This window comes from Cervus canadensis, chromosome 7, assembly GCF_019320065.1.
Source record: "Cervus canadensis isolate Bull #8, Minnesota chromosome 7, ASM1932006v1, whole genome shotgun sequence".
NCBI lineage: Eukaryota > Metazoa > Chordata > Mammalia > Artiodactyla > Cervidae > Cervus > Cervus canadensis.
In genome coordinates, this window is record NC_057392.1 from 83,128,429 (window position 1) to 83,145,042 (window position 16,614).

The 16,614-nt window shown below is 46.0% G+C and overlaps 2 protein-coding genes across 7 annotated transcripts in view; one reads left to right on the forward strand and one right to left on the reverse strand.

The window, feature by feature from the left end:
• Nucleotides 1-1,656, reverse strand: part of RSRC1 (arginine and serine rich coiled-coil 1) — a 402,045-nt gene extending 400,389 nt beyond the window's left edge. For all 4 annotated transcript variants that reach the window (XM_043473907.1, XM_043473906.1, XM_043473905.1 and 1 more), the window contains exon 1: nucleotides 1,500-1,656. The gene's annotated coding sequence lies outside the window, so the exon portion shown is untranslated. The remainder of the gene's footprint in view (nucleotides 1-1,499) is intronic.
• A 3,924-nt stretch (nucleotides 1,657-5,580) lies between these two features.
• On the forward strand, nucleotides 5,581-15,829 carry SHOX2 (short stature homeobox 2). 3 transcript variants are annotated; one of them, XM_043473910.1, is made up of 6 exons: nucleotides 5,581-6,066; nucleotides 6,717-6,797; nucleotides 8,975-9,183; nucleotides 11,569-11,626; nucleotides 12,015-12,103; nucleotides 13,617-15,829. In XM_043473910.1, exons 1-6 carry the CDS (start codon nucleotides 5,718-5,720, stop codon nucleotides 13,908-13,910), a joined length of 1,080 nt encoding a protein of 359 aa, XP_043329845.1. In that variant the 5' UTR covers nucleotides 5,581-5,717; the 3' UTR covers nucleotides 13,911-15,829. The 3 variants fall into 3 exon arrangements, with proteins under 3 accessions (XP_043329845.1, XP_043329843.1, XP_043329844.1); XM_043473908.1 differs by lacking the exon at nucleotides 6,717-6,797; XM_043473909.1 differs by lacking the exon at nucleotides 6,717-6,797 and having other exon boundaries at nucleotides 13,653-15,829.
• The last annotated feature ends 785 nt before the right edge of the window (nucleotides 15,830-16,614 follow it).

A 16,614-nucleotide genomic window follows, 5' to 3' on the forward strand; every position in this document is an offset into this window, starting at 1 on the left:
CTAGCTTAATGAGCAAAATAAAGCAAAACTCAAGAGGTACAGAATTGTTAAAACATTCCTCCCAGCACAACTAAAAATGTGCAGACTAGCATCTTTTTTTTTTTCATTAAAGCATTATCAGTCATAGGAATTTCTTCCCAATGGTTTGAAAATAAAAGTGGAAAATACACCAATACATCTAATATAACAATCTTATTAGAGAAGTTTTCCAACTCATAATACAACTGTTTGCTTAGTCAAGCTGGTAAGGCCAATTAGTAAGACTAGACAAGCTGGTAGGTGCCAGCTGCCTTTATTTCAGTTTCAAACATTTTTAGCCCTCTTACTGAAGAACATACAGTAATAAAGTGCTACCACTTAGCAGGAAATCTCCTTTGTCTGCAAAGAAAGTGAATATTTATAGACTCTAGAGCTAAAGGGGCTCTCAAAGGATACCCAGTTTCCCCAGGAGGTTGCACCTGTCATATCTGCTATAATCCTTAAACCTGAAAACTGCATATCTCCTTCACTTAGAGCTTTTAAGGCTAAGTCCAAAGATGACAACTGGAAAACTTTTTTTGTGACAACACGAAATACTTTTATTTAACTACCTAGTACCTAGTCAGTTGAAACACAAGTAAGTTACCGCTAATTCTGGAGGGGGAAATGGCCTCCACTGTGCATTTAAAGATATATAACCTCTGAAAGAAAAATTAAGGTTGACCTAAAAAAACAAGAGCAGGCAAATGTATACTAGTGCATAACCTCTCATAGACCATAGATAGCCATGTGCTCTTGGTCTATGACCACAAGACCTGAAATCAAGGAAAGAGATGAGTGTGAAAGGCGAATAAATATAACAAATTTATGCATTTGTTAAGGAAGGAAGTCTGTGTCACCCCGCACCACCTCTCTTCCCAGCATGTGTGAGCCAGGACGGATGGGAGATGGGGTAGGGGTGGAGGTGCGGATTCGGGTGAGAGGGGGTGAGCTGGAAGAGCAGGCGAATGTAAAGCAGACGTAACAGAGTGGACGGGACAGAGGACCCCAGACTGCAGCCTCCTTCTCGCTCCACCCTACCTACATCTAGTAACCAAACTCCAGTCACATCTTACAAGAGAAACCCAGAGGCAGCCATCAAAGATCAGGGACTGGCGGTGGGGGCGGGAGACAGGTTTTGAAGAGGGAAAGGGTAAAAGAGCCGGCTAACTCTCCCTCACCACCTCTAGACTCAAGGCCTAGCCTGAGGCCTGCGAGCGCGTACAGCCCCATAACCGCCACCACCCTAAGGCCCCAGCTTGGCCCTCAAAAGGTCAGAAGCCGCCAGGTGCCCAGAGCATGCGCACTGCGCCACCCAGCGCGCCGCCGGACCGCCAGCCCCCTACCCCCACCCCCTCCCGCCGCCGCCGCCGCCTCCAGCACTCAGGCAGCGCCAGGCCCGCGCCGCCTCACGCCAGAGTAGGGCCTCGGAACCCCTCAGCTGCGGGCGCTGCCTCTCAGGTCCCGGACGCGGGCATCACCTGGATTCCGGCCTTCGGGCTTATACCTCCAGTAGACTTGCAAGCGCCGCAGACCTAGAAATGTTTCTTCAAATCTGGGCGCCGCCGGCGTTCACCGAACTTGCTTCAGTTTAAGCTCACCGCCTTCCTGGTTCCACCACCAGGCAGCGTCAGCCGAATTTTCGAGTGCATCGATGGAAGCTGCCAGGCGTTAGGAGAGCCGAAGGAGTAGATTGTCACGCCGCCAATTTTTTGTTTGGTGTTGGTTTTGCGTGCTTGATTATTTGATTTTCTTGTTACCAAAAAGCAATTAAGGTGGGGACTGAAAAGTTTTATTGCCTTAGTGATCGTCGTTATCGCCACAGATAATCAGCAAACAAATCCGCATCATAGGAAGTTATGTTTAAGACACCCACACGTAGCAAAATCGATTATCTCATGCTGGGAGAGGAGGAAACTGGCCCAACAATAATAAATCAAGGGAGTGTGTCTGTATAGCGTCAGAGTCGTTTGTGATTAAATTGTAATGATTTATTTGAAAAACTGCATTAAAAGTCGGTGTTTCTTCTGCGCTAAAGGTGAAGGCACAGACTGGGGACAAATTTTTTTCTCTCATTAAAGTAACTGGCTGGTTGAGGAATGGGAGAAAACTGCCAGAGGCAGGGGCAGGAGGTTTCTTCTGGAAAATAAATTAAATGTGTAGGGGGTTTTGTGATTTAAACCCATACAAATGAAAGCAAGTCAGCATTTTCTGTAACTTACACGACTTTATCTGTTTTTGCATGAACATCATTTTTTCCTTATTTAATGTGAAGAAGCGTCGATAAGGAGGTAAACTATTGGCCTTGGTCTGAGTGAACCGAGAGAACCAACAGCTGCTGTGTACCCAAGCTACAGTTTTGCACAGACATTTGAGTTGGAGAAAATCATCTCCACAACTCTATTTTTCATGAATGACTGTACCTTAACTAACCTGTTTTGAGGGACCATTTTAAAGCTTAACTACAACAGTGCATGTTTATTTTAAATAATTCAAGAGCTGGAATGGAGGGTAAAGAAATGAACCTTTGGGGCCCTGAATTTTATTGGAAGCTGTTCATCTGTCTGCAGGTGGTCACTGAACTTTACTCTCAATTGTTGTTTGTTTTTACCGAAACTGCATTTTGAACTGTCTTGAGAAAATATTTGCTATTTAAAGAAACAACATCGTTATAACTTGGTGAGCATTTATTAGTATATGATTTCAAAACTTTGGTTGGTTGTTTTTGGTTTTTTTTTTAACTAAATTTCCCTTAGGGCAGTAGGAGTCCATAGTTAGACACCGCAGATCTCTCATTCGTAGCTCCATCTCATATGAACACCACTATTGGTAAATATACTAAGAGCAACAGTCCAGAAAAATCTATGGAAAATCTATTTGGTGTGAATTATTCAACTATTGTATCCAAGTCTTCCCTGATTAACTTTAAAGTGTTCATCTTTCCCTCAAGCTCAGTAGGTGGAATTTGAGTTTCAGACTTGAAAGTCATGTGCTTGAAAGGGCAAAAAAGTAGTTGGTAAGCCTCCTGATCCCTTACCAGACTTTTAATCATGGCTGTTTTAGAGCTGTTTGTGAATACACATTTAACATCTCAGTTTGAGAGCTATTTGAGCACCACATCCATTTAGTTGACCCCATGACTTGTCATTCTGCTAAATAACCTTAAAAGTGGATTTTCCTAAAGGATTAAAATTTTATGGTTAGTCCCCTCTAATAATATCAGAAGTAAAGTGGTCACAAATGGTAACCCAAGACTAACTGCAAAATCATATTTCTAAATTCATATAACTTTAGAAAGTGTGAGTATTTGAATCTCTTTCGTAGTGTAATAAAAGAAAGCACTCCTGTAATTTATTGATACCTAAAAGCTACTGCTACTGGAAACTTAAAGTTCTTAATTATTTCTCCTAAAACTAGCAATAAATGAAATATTTTAAGAAAAAAAAACTTTAGAATTCAAGAGAAAAAAGGCAAAGTAACAATTCTAAAAAGATTTCCATCTTCCTCAAGTTCACCAACTGTGAATATTTTAATCTGAAAAGTGTAAAAGTAGTGAAAAATAGTGACACAGTTACATATATTCTAGAAATAGTAACATATTAAGGTATAATTGTGTTCTCTTTTTACGAATGCTTTATGTTGCTTTGACCGAACTTCTCAAATTATCTGTTAACTTTGTGTTGATGCCTTAACCAATGGTTGGAAGATATCAGAATCAAAGTTCTATAATTGCTTTTATTTTTACAAGACTATAAGATCCAAGAAAACGGACAAGTTACCTTTAACATCAGAAAGACTGTATTTAATATTCAGACTATTCAAAAATGTTTCCAAAGCCACACTTGAAAAGGTGTGTTTACACATGCAGGTAAATATAACTTTCAATATGTAAGTATTCTTTTTTTCACATGTAAACAGTCTTATGTGAGGGGTATATATACATGGCCACACTTCTCACAACAAGCTTTGTCCTGCACGATACGCATATATGACGCAAGAATATAGATGTGTCCATCCATATAACAGCGTCCATGAAAACAGTCCGGGGATATAATTTTAAATCGTAGCGTTAAGTGGAGAGGAGGGGTACTTTTTTGCCAGCGAACATTTTTTAAAAATAGTCCACGATAAATGAAATTAGGTGGGGCACAAACTTAACATCGATTTTTTTTCAAACTCGAAGAAGAATCATCATGATCTTTTCAAAATTAGGAAATTAATTAGAATGCTTTTGGGATTCTAAAGAAGAGTTTCTTTAGTTCATTGTGGGAGGAGTCCCAGTGCAAAGAGTAAGGGAGAAGGGTGAGGGTCCTGAGACCTCAAAGAGGGAACGAAGTCAAACTGTCCTTGATCAAGCGCTAAAGAAACACTTTAAAATGGAACCTGTCAGGGAACAGCTGCTCGGAAAATGTGTTAAACCAACCAGCCAGTGGAGCGAGGTTTGTCGGCAGAGTCGGCATGGTCTGCAGGACGCGAATAATGGGGTGACTCACAAACTCTCTGGGGCGGGGAGCTTGGTGGAGACCCAGGCTCAGCTCTGGCCGCGGGCCGGGAAGCCCCTAAAAAGGAGCTGCGCGGGCCTGAGAAATAGTAAAGGACCCTGACTCCGCAGGGTTGTGAAGCCAGGATGCCAGGCTACAGGGTTTCGGGTCGGCGTTGGGGAGAGCAGGCATGTACGACGGGGGCACAGGATCAGGATACGGAAGTGGGGTTCCGGGGTTCTGAGGCAGGGCAGGGCTGCCGAACAGCAATCGGGAGCCGAGCAGTTGCGCTGCACCCTGACGCCTGGCGAGGACGCAGGGTCGTCTGCCAGGTCGGGATACCCTACTGACTCCTGGAGCCGCGCACTTGTCAGTTTCCTCTTGGCCACGCCCCGGCGGAATAAGTCCAGCTCCCCAGTGTTTAAGTAAGTCGTGACACCGACGCAAAAATCCACGCCTAATTAAATTAATTAGGGATTCTTGTCAATCCTGAATTAATGGCCAAGAGCGCAGGCGGCCGAGGTATCCGAAAAGCCGGACGGCCTGGGACTGCCTCTTCTTCCTACTCCCTCCGGTCCCCCTTCTCTGTCCTCATACTCCAGCTCCAGCCATCCTGGACTCCAGCCTTAATCAATCTCAATCTCTCTTTCTTTCTCTCTCTCTCTCCCCCTTCTCCCTCTCTCCCTATCACCCCCACCACCTCCCAACCCCCACTCCCCCACCCCCAGGTAGTGGCGCGGGAGCTTCCCGGGAAGGGGCTCCCTCCGAGTTGCGAGGGGAGGTAATTTACTCAGAACAAGGGGCCGCCTTTGCGAAGTATAAATAGTGAGACTTCAAGCGCTGCGTCGCTATCAGATCTGAACTCTCCGCAGGAAGAATTGTCAAAGATCTTAACACTGAACAAGCGCGCTCCGGCAGGGAAGCATCGGTTCCCATTTCCCTCCGGCAGCCCCCGCCCCTTCCCTCTTCCTCTTCTTCCTCCTCCACCTCCTCCTCTTCTTACTTCTTTTTCTCCTTCTACTTCTCCTCCTCTTTCTTCTTTCTTCTCTTCTTTTTCTTCTTCTTCCCCCCTCCCCCTCCCCCTTCCCCCCCACCCCCTGCCCCATTGATGTGTTATTATTGGGGGGGCTGGAGCAGTAAAAAAAGAAGAAGGAAAAAAAAGAGCGGGGCTGCTCGGCTGGGAGAGGTTGAGCGTGGGGCTGACGGGCATCTCTGGCGATGGAAGAACTTACGGCGTTCGTCTCGAAGTCTTTTGACCAGAAAGTGAAGGAGAAGAAGGAGGCTATCACGTACCGGGAGGTGCTGGAGAGCGGGCCGCTGCGCGGGGCCAAGGAGCCGAGCGGCTGCTCGGAGCCGGGCCGCGACGACCGCAGCAGCCCGGCAGTCCGGGCGGCCGGCGGAGGCGGCGGCGGCAGCGGAGGAGGCGGAGGAGGCGGAGGCGGAGGAGGTGGAGGCGGAGGAGGAGCAGGCGGAGGAGCTGGAGGAGGAGGGCGCTCTCCCGTCCGGGAGCTGGACATGGGCGCCGCCGAGAGAAGCAGGGAGCCGGGCAGCCCGCGGCTCACCGAGGGTAACGGCCCGACCCCCGGCCGCGGTTCCCCTTCCCGCCTTCCCGACTCCTCTCGGGCGGGAGAGGATCCCCAGGCCCGGCGGGGGAGGAGTAGGGGGGCGGACGCGGAGAGGGCCCTTGGACCCCAGCTTTGGAAGCCAGAGTGAGGACGGAGGGGTGGGAGTCCGGTGGTGTGCACGGTCGTGGGTGGGGTCCGAGTGTGTGTGTGTGGGTGTGGGTGTGTGTGTGTGGAGGAGGGGGAGCGTGTGGGATTTGCGCGCGCCCTTCTCCGATGCTCCCGCTACTCCCATTCCACCCAAATGCATTTTCACCAACCGGAGAATGGGCCCCGCCGGACGGCCGGCAGGCGGGTGGGGAAGTTCGGGGGACCCGGCTGCCCAAGTGGGTGCTGGGCGTCACTGGGCCAGGCGGCGGGATTACAGTTAGTATGTAGCGCCGAGTTTGCGGGAGTCCCTTTCCTAGGCCCGAGGGGAGAAAAAAAGAGAGACGGAGAAAGGGGAGAGAGATACGGAGACGGAGATTGATTGGGCTTTCACCCTGGAGTCGCCCCGGGTTTCGCGGCTGCCTCTAAGAACCACTCCAACTCCGTGAAGACTCTGGATCCCTGAATCTTAGGGACCAAAACTTCCCATTTTCTTAGAGCTATGAAGGTAGAATGAGGCCAAGGCAGACTGAGGTTCAGGCTGTGCGCTGTTTTCTTTCGGGAGATGCATTAGGCTCCTTGTTTGTTTGTTTGTTTTCCGGTATACTGCGCGGCATCATCCAGTATTCTGGTTTTGTGATGGGATAATCCTTTGGTGCCAGCAAAGTGTTTGGAAAAGGCTTTTTCTAAATGGTGGAGCATCCTGTACCAATTCAAAGGAGTTCAACAATAAAATTAATTTGGCATTTGGTGCCTGCAGTAACTGGTGAGCTGCCATATTTTTCCAATTAAGAAAATATGTGACATGCGTAGAATCACATATTTAAGCAAGCAATTAAGTTGTTTATAACACAGTCTGTTCTTGTTTAGGCCAATAAGTGGAAATTTGGGGGCGAAATAGGGATTATATTAAGTCTATTAATCAACTGGAAATGTGGACATCTTTCTCTTTGAAGCCCCCAAAGTTTGAGGAGCTTCCACTGTGAGCAGGAAATAAACAAAGCCTTCTCACCGCTTTGGCAGAATCTGAAGGGTGTGTTTTCATATTTAAATTTCATTACAATATAAATGGAAATATTTTCCTATTAACTTGGCTTAAGTTTGTGCTACAATATTATCTACTGCTTCCTGGAGGAAGGACACATGCCCGCAAAACGAACTCTTGAGAAATAGATAAGCGGGAAACGCTTAACTAGAATGCCAACCCGGGCTGAGTTCTAGTGGTCTTCTCCCAGACGGGTTACCAAGTAAACATGGAAGGGGTGGCATAACTGTAAGGCAGTCCGGTGCAGCCTGCCTGGCCTAAGTCCCAAGCTCCGGGCCCTGGGTACACCAGCAGGCCGGACCGCGAATTTAGAGTTAACCCAGGGCAAATGAAGTCTTGGGATTGTTTGGTTTCCAAATTCAGGGCAAATAATTTCTCTGCAGCCCGGCTCTTATAGAAATGATTTTTAACACTCATACTGATCAGGATTCTGGACTAGGAAGAACTGTAAAACAGCCTCGATTATTCTAAACTCAGCTTTGGCACCTTAAAAACCCAAGTCTCCGACTCAGGCCCAGAGGATGAAGGTTCCAGAGGGCCGCTTACGTTGATACCAGCTCCCCTGATCAATGCCCCTTGGCCTATATATATATAGACACATCCTTCTGGTGTCCCTGTATGCTCACACTTGCGAAGCTTCTATTTCTAAAGGGAGGAGAAGGAAGGGCAGGAAAGTGACAACGGATGTGTGCGAACCTAGAGCAGAAAAATGCATATTTTATTAAACATCCGAGCTTCTGGATGAGTGAAAAGCCTTTGCGCAACCAATAGAAACGGCGGATCGCGAATGTTCCGCTTGAACCTGTTGATCTCTGTGGGTTTCTGCGGTTAGGGTCGAGTCCGCCTTTCCAATGGGGAGGGAGAAGCAGCCGACAGAGGCAGCGGTCTGTGTCGCGGGCCTCCCGAAGCCGGCTTTCTGCCTCTCTCCTTCTGGTCGGGTGTGAGCAGCGAGCCCTCCAGGCCGCCAACATGGCGTGGGTGCCTCTGCTCTGGCGACCGGGATTCGGCAGCGGGCACACGGACTGCCTGGCTGTCCAGGGGCCGTCCGCGCTATTTGGCTCGAGCCCCGGGTCTGTACAGAGCGCCCCGGCAAGTGGCTCCCAGCGCAGTGCAGCACCAGGGGCTTCTCCTCCAGCTGCAACCCAGCAGCCCAATTGTTCCCAAATTAGACCAGCAAGTTTAAGAGAAGACGGGAGAGCCGGCGGCAGCCAGCGCTGGCTGAGAAGGGGTCCGCGCTCCGGGCAGGGCCGGTGTCGGAGCCCGGTCCGTGGCCTCGCCGCCCTCCTCTGCTGGGATCGCGTTCTGTGACCCACGGGGCGCGGCGCTTTTGGTTTCTGTGCGTGTGTGGGAGAGAGTGAACGCGCGAGAGAGGGTGAGTGGAATTGGTCTGTGTTCGCGGGGGAGGGCAGGGGACAGTGGAGGTGCAGAGCGAGAAGGTGAACTGAGCCCGCAGTTGTGAAAGGGGTTGGGTAGGTGAATGCCCCACCTTGCCCCGCGGGCAGCCACCCCAGCTGATATTTTCGCATCTCCAGGATCCTCTTCCTCTCAGCGGGGTGAGGGCCTGGACAGGAACTCCGGGAGGGGGCAGAATCCGCCATCCTTCTGGAGGCAAATCTGCTCATGGTATTTGCTGTGTTGTTTTTGTCTCTGTGTGTGTGTGTGTGTTGCTGTGTGTGCGCGTGGACATATGTGTATGGCCCTGTTCGTGGTACCCCCTCCAGTGTCCCCGGAGCTGAAGGATCGCAAAGAGGATGCGAAAGGGATGGAGGACGAAGGCCAGACCAAAATCAAGCAGAGGCGAAGTCGGACCAATTTCACCCTGGAACAACTCAACGAGCTGGAGAGGCTTTTTGATGAGACTCACTACCCGGACGCCTTCATGCGTGAAGAACTGAGCCAACGGCTGGGGCTGTCCGAGGCCCGAGTGCAGGTATCCGGCTGTGAGCAGGTCGCCGGGAGCGGAGAAGGGGGCATGCCTGGGGTTGGAGAGTCGCTTGAGGTACACACGATGAGTGTGCGGGTTCAAGTGTCTGGAGTGAGGTGAGAAGGGAAGAAAAGTCTTTGCTAGAGGTCTTATTTTCCAAAGTACATGTTAGTCTTAAAGCCTTCCCGGGCTCCCCTCCACCCCATACCAACATATGTTCCCAGCAGAAGAAAGCTTTGCTGGGCTTGCTCCCAGGGTTTCTATAAACCACACCCCCCTCGCCTCACAATGCCTTTAATGTGGTTTAATCCTAATGGGCCTACTTTTATAAGCCTCAAAAAAAAATCCCACAGAAATCGTTTTATCTTCTGGATGCTTTAAAAGTTACAACGAACATTTTGCTCGCCCGAGTTGGGTTTCCTTGAGGGTCTGCTCTGGGATCTAGGTTTGCCAGGCGGATATGCCAATTAGGTTTATAGATGTACAGACTATAAAGAAAATTAGCAACTGTTAAGTGCAGAATTTTACAGTCTGCCGTTAGCGGTCGATCTCAAACTGTGTGTGAAATAGCGGAGAAAATAAATGCATTTGGTCACTCTTTCTTTGTTCTCTCACTTAACCAGGGAAGCAAACCTGAATCAGAAACTTGATTTTAAAACAACCAACATATCTTAATATTGACATTTCCAAAGTCTGATCCCAGCAAGTGCCACACTCAGTGAAGTTAGTATTGGAGCAGATTTTCTTTACTGGTTGTGGGGGTGAATGTAATGGCAAAAGTAGGCTTTGGGAGCACTTAAGGGAAAAAAATTATATACATACATGCATACATATCCTTTTAGTTTTATGGAGAACGAATTTAAATGTTTCAGGTTTTATTTCCACTCAAATAATAAAATAGGAGAAAATGATGGTCATTATTTGTTTGAACACATGGAGCAGTTTTAGGCCTGAACATCTGCAGCTGTTACAAAGTATCACTGTAACAGATACTCCCTGGGTCTCTGGGCGCAGAGACCACCATCTGCAGCGAACTATGCAATTCTTATGGGGCTTCCCTGCATCTTGTAATAGGATCAGGACAAAAACAGAGCAGTCCCCTTAAAGGGGAAAAGTAATAATAGGCTGCCTTGGTCATCACAGCATCAACAGCAGAGCCTTCCTTTTTAAGCCTGTCCTACTTTGCTCTGTGTACTGAGATCTCTAGAGGCTTAGAAACCCCTTAAAGACATGATGATAATTATTACAGTTGTGAGCATTAGTATATCAATTCCAACTCTTCTAGGGGAAAAAAGAGGCAAGAAGCCTCAGGCCATGTGAGGTACACAAAGAATGCCACCCTGGCATGAAATCTACCCTTCCATTACACTAAATGGCAGGGGAATTTTTGAAGATTTACATTGACTGTGACACTTGCTTTCAAAAACAAGAAAAAAGCTCTGAAGCAGTATTTTGCTTTCATGTTTTTAAACATAAACTTGCGAATCAGTCAATATGCCATATTATTGGAACATAATGCTGTGTTATTGGCGTATAAAAGCAAGCTTTGAATTTCTTAAAATCTGCCATACTGCTTCTAAAAGTTGGCAAGTTTACCTAAGAAGGTAGTGTCTGGGAGAAGATATTATCCAGAATTACATGATTCATACCCCACTCCCATTTCACAGAATGCTCTTTTTTCTTGTAATAAATGAACTTTATTGCTGGTATTTATTTTTCTCATATTTTAATTTAAATTTTGATCTACCTTCTGGATACTTCTCTACTACTGTAACTGCAGTCAGCAACTTTTTCTATAGAAGCAAATTAGATTATCATGATAATGGCATAATTATTCTGCTACCAGGTTACACTCTGCTGCACAGAGGAAGAGAGAAATTCTAAACTTCTTTGTAGTGAGGCTTTTATAACACTAATTACCTCTTCCCCCACTCTTATCTCCCCACCCCCAAGGAAAAAAAAAAAAAAACAGAGTCACTATTTGCTTTGGTGTTTGGTTTGTCTTGAAGATGAAGCTAATTAATATTACAGGCTCTTAATGAGCACATTTTTCTCAGGTCTTACTGGGCAAACATCTAAACCCATTATCACTTTAGTATCAGGTATCAGGGCAAGTTTTAGGCCTTGGGGACTCTAATTGTGGAAACATGAAAACAGAACTTGAGTTATTTATCAAGAAACAATATATCTTGCAAAAGTATAGGAAATTATTTTTGTCATTCATTTATGTTTTTAACTTTGGAAATTAAGATTGTTGTATATAATTCAAAGGTTGCTGTATCTTCCATTGCTTGCCTGAAACACTACTCTTTCTTCGTCATACCCCTGTAAGTTAAAAAAATTTTTTTGAGTCATATCACCTAGATTTTATTTTTTTTCCCCCAATTTTAGGTTTGGTTTCAAAATCGAAGAGCTAAATGTAGAAAGCAAGAAAATCAACTTCATAAAGGTATGCTTCTCAGACAAAGAACATTTGATACTCTAAATAAAAAGAGTATTAGGGAATACTGTTATTATGAAGACAGAAAAAAACCTTCTCAAAGATAACTGTGGTCCTTATTTTAAAATCTACAGGGAATACTGTTATTATGAAGACAGAAAAAAACCTTCTCAAAGATAACTGTGGTCCTTATTTTAAAATCTACCCTGAAGGCAGTTAATGAGAGTCCTAAAATTTGAGAGTAAATTACATTGATTTTAATTCTGGCAACAGTTTAGGAAGATAGCAGTCCAGTTCCAAAGGAAATAGTTCTATCTTGGTACCATTTGAAACCTCGGGAGAAAGTGCTGAACATGTTAACCTCACTTTATTTTGTTTTGTTCCCCATTTTTCACAGGCGTCCTCATAGGGGCTGCCAGCCAATTTGAAGCTTGTAGAGTAGCACCCTACGTCAATGTAGGTGCTTTAAGGATGCCATTTCAGCAGGCAAGTACAGCCCAGTTTTAACCTGTTTTTAACTGTAAAAAGACCTGGATATTTGCTTGAACTGTTGAACATCCCCTTTCTCTGAGCTCTAATATGGGTGTACAGTTAGAGAATCAATTCTCAGTTGATATAGAGGACACACTCCCATTTAAAAACTATACAGTGTCAGAGGCCTACAAGCTTAGTCCTTTCTGTCCTCATGGGAAACCTGCAATGCCTGAGGGCAGCAACTGGTCCTTTAAAAATGCACTAAAGATTGCACTTGGGGAAAGGAAGGGAAAAGCCTTTTGATTAAAATTTTGTCAGCTCCAATACAAAGGTTAGTCCTAAGGTATTTCTGAGGCAACTCTGTAAATATTTTTTGAGGTATTTTCTACCTCTTAGTCACATTAAATATCTCTGACCAAATAAATAAATAAATAAAATACTACCAGTTAAGACTTGATTTTTTTTTTTTTTTTTAAGTTGCAAACCTTCATCTCTAGTAGAGAGGAAAACATTGGTCTTCCCAGGGACACCTTGCCAATGCAAACCCTTTCTTAGCCATAAAGAAACCTTTAAGACTACATTTTAAAAGTACAGGCTGCAGCAATGATTTAATTCTAGGATATCCCAGGGCTCTGAACTCCCCATTCTCCAAGCCTAAGGGTGCAACCCATTCCCAACCAGTATCAGACATTCCCCACCCTTGGCCAGGGCTCTTGCTAGATAGGACTATGAAGTCATGAATTAACTCTCAGTTGCCAGTCCCTGGTCAGAAGAGATACCTGAGTGTGCCCGTATATTGAGCGTTAGTGTTAAGGAGGTCTTAGCTCTCTTGGCACCGCTGGATTCTAGTATCCTGATGCTAGGCATCTGAAGCAGCAGAGAATGACTGGAGAGAGAGGGGGATCTTAAGAGAAGACCCTTACTACTCAGAAGGTGATCTCTGAGTCTGCAGCATCAGTACCATTTGGGAGACTGTTAGAAAGCAAGATTCTCTGACCCTGACCTAGACCTTCTGAATCAGATCTACATTTTAACAAGATCCCAATGTAATTTTAATAGTAGTAAAGTTTAGGAGTACTAACAAGTGTACCAGTTGTGATGAAGATGCAGTAACTTCTCTAAGTGACATTTTTAAAGTTTTGTAGTTTGCTTATTGGTACTTTAGCAGTGGGTTAAGAGGTGTATGACAGCACCAAAAGAGGAGGGTAAGGACGCTCACCCCATCATCTATCCAATATACCTTGTTATTTTGAGGCGAGTGATGTATTAGTACAGTAGCATCGTTGCCCTCTGACCAACCCAGCTCCTAAGGGGGCGGCCACAATCGCTGCAGATGGGAGTCACTGGGTCTCAGGGGGATAAGTCACTCTGAGTGAGCTGCAGAATACTCAGGGGCACTGGAGTATCCCAGATTCAGTAACAAACTGAGGTCAGCTAAACGTCCGTTTCCCGTCCCCTGCCCCAGCCTTCCCCGAGCTAAGCTGGACGCCGTTAATGCTCTGTTTCTATTCTGTTGTCACCCTAGGATAGTCATTGCAACGTGACGCCCTTGTCCTTTCAGGTTCAGGCGCAGCTGCAGCTGGACAGCGCCGTGGCGCACGCGCACCACCACCTGCACCCGCACCTGGCCGCGCACGCGCCCTACATGATGTTCCCGGCGCCGCCCTTCGGACTGCCGCTCGCCACGCTGGCTGCAGACTCAGCATCTGCCGCCTCCGTCGTGGCTGCCGCTGCTGCTGCCAAGACTACCAGCAAGAACTCCAGCATCGCGGATCTCAGACTGAAAGCCAAAAAGCACGCGGCCGCCCTGGGTCTGTGACGGCAACGCCAGCGCCAGGGTCGCGCCTGCAGCACGGCGCGCAGCCTGCATGCCCTCCGAGCCCCGCTGCTTCTCTGTTACCTGCCCCGGACCTCGGAATCCGAGCCTCCTTCTGCCCCGCCGATGGCCCCTTGCACCCTTCTGCATTCCGGACTCGGACGGCAGCACCCGGGATCCCAAGAAGGGCACCAGCTTCGTGGCTCCTGACCATTCACCTGTCTAGGGGCCTAGAATTTGGCTTTGTAGGGATGGGTTTGGGAAGTCTGAAGAGTGCTGGGACAGTGACGTGTGGCTTCCGGTAAAACTGCAACGATGGACTTTTGCGTAGAAATAAAAATCTTGTTAATAAAAAATGAGGGGGAAACTGTAGAAAAAACAAACCAGAGAGAAAAAGAGAAAGGGAACTTATTGCTATTCAGCAGAAGCTGAAATCGGAGAACCAAGGAATAAAAAAGAAAAAAATATTTTGTACATTAAAACATATGGAAAAATAACCGGGACAGATCGCGAGATAATTGGGGCGGGAGTTACCAACTTAAAGTGTATGTTTTTTTTTTTTTTAATGGGCTAAGAAGGCAAAACAGAAGGAAGAGGTATACTTATTTAAAGAATAAGATGAAAAAAAAAATACGCAGCTGGGAAGTTCATAGGTTTTGAAACTGACCTTTTTCTGCGAAGTTCACTTTAATACAAGAAATTTGATAAGAGAGGCGGGCCTCCTTTTACGTTGAATCAGATGCTTTGAGTTAAAAACCACCACGTATGGAAGAGCAAGAAGAGGGAAGACAGTATAAAAACGAGGAGATTAAAAAAATGATATTAATACAAAAATGATAACCACAGACAATAATTCCTCTGAGAAATTGTTACGGCAGAACTGTCCAGACTGCTGACAGTGAAGTCCAGTTTGCATGTTGTATTCCATTGATGGTGTCTCCCCCCCACCTTCCGCTTTACTCACACGCACTTAACTCCATTTTCATTTTCAGTATGAAACACAATATCCAAAGCATCTGAAAATTGATATATATTTCTATCTATATATATTTTTTGTCCCATGTTTAATCCTGGGGGGACAAAAGAAAAAAGTTTGAAGGGCAAAAAAGTTACACTCTGATTGTCCCAAGACGACAGAGGCAAATAGAAAATGTGGGGAAAAGAAAAGAGAAATGATGAAGGTACAGCGCCTCACGTGGTGCCTGATACACAGTGGGCGGTCAATGAGTCCCCCTCTCCCCTTATTCTTGTATTCCCTCTTGCAGATTTCCTGAAGTCCTGTTTGAGGACCCTGCTCTATTTCCCCCTCTCAGTCCCATCACACTCACTTTAAACAACACCCAGCTAGATACAGGCACTAAGTTTGTGTAAAATATGTTGATACACACGAGCAAAGTTTATTTTGGCTATAATGTGTGAACTAACGGTTGACTTTCAACATTTGCATTTTATCTCACAAAGGTGTATATTCAAATATTTTTTTTGTTTGTCTCAATTCACGTAGCTATTTAAACTGGGGTACCCTGGACTGAGCAATCTGTATCCCAATTCTTTTAAAAGTCTCCTTAGTTTTTTTTTTTTTTTAATCCCTTCTAATTTACAAGAAAGAGGAAAAGCTCTTTTAGCTGAACTTTGGTATGCGGTTGAGCTTTGTAACTATTTGTTCTCCATGAAAACAAAATTATTTATATTTGCCATATTTTTTCTAGTGTATTAAGTTATTTTAAACAAAAGAAGATGCTGTTATTTCATGACGTGTTGTCGATACAAAATGTTTTGGTCTCACCTCTGTTAAACCTTTTAAATAAGTGCCAAGTTATTAATTGAAGACACTTTGCGATCAATTGAATGAAAATAGTATTGTTTCATTTGATGGGGTTCGCGTCATCTTTATTCCTGTTACTATTAAACTATCCAGGATAGTCGTTCCTTCTTCCTTTTTGATGAATATGTCTCTTTCTCGACTATCTCTACTCAGCTTGGGAAAGAGCTTGCCTCTGCTCCTACGTGCGGCAATCAAGGGGCGGTGAGAAGGATGACTCTCGTGGCACTCTGTAGCGCTGAGCGAAAATCCCCCTCTCCTGCCCCGTTTTATCCACCCAGTGAAGAAACCGGATTGATTTCACACTAAATCAATAAAGGGACAGATACTATGTAAAATGACATAGAATAGAATAATCTCCTTCCCTAAAACGGACTCTTGTTCTTCATTTTGCTGCACTTCCACCCTTGAAGTTCATTTAGGGAACATTTTGGGAAGGAAGGAAAGCGTGGTCACGCGGTGCGAAATCCACCTGGGTTAATTGTTACAAAACACTCAGTCCCAGGTCGCCGACCCTACCCCGGAGTCGGTGGCGGTCTGGAAGTAGGCTAAGAGCCGCGAAGCGGGGCGGGGGCGGCGGGGAGGGCGGGTCCCCCTGCCTCCCACTTCAGTTTAGCTCTTTGGCTCAGAGTCTTCGTTCGTTAAATTTATGAAAAGGTAGCAGCTAGGATCGTATTTAGGAAAAGCCGGGTTCTAGCCGTTTGTAGGGTACCAAGGAGCCCTCATCCGTCCCCTCTCCCAGAAGAAACCTCACCTACTTAAGCCCGGAGGCGCTGCCTATTTGGGGGTAAATAGGGACCATGAAGACCCGGGACAGGACCTTCTCTTCCTTTCTCACTCGGGCTCCTGGGATAAGGGACACCCTTCGACAAAACTGAGGGTTCC

Coding starts and splice junctions, on each gene's coding strand:
- SHOX2 (XM_043473910.1), top strand. CDS start 5,718: ATGGAAGAACTTACGGCGTTCGTCTCGAAGTCTTTTGACCAGAAAGTG. Junction 9,184..11,568: donor TGTCCGAGGCCCGAGTGCAG/GTATCCGGCTGT, acceptor CCCCAATTTTAG/GTTTGGTTTCAAAATCGAAG. Junction 11,627..12,014: donor AGAAAATCAACTTCATAAAG/GTATGCTTCTCA, acceptor CATTTTTCACAG/GCGTCCTCATAGGGGCTGCC.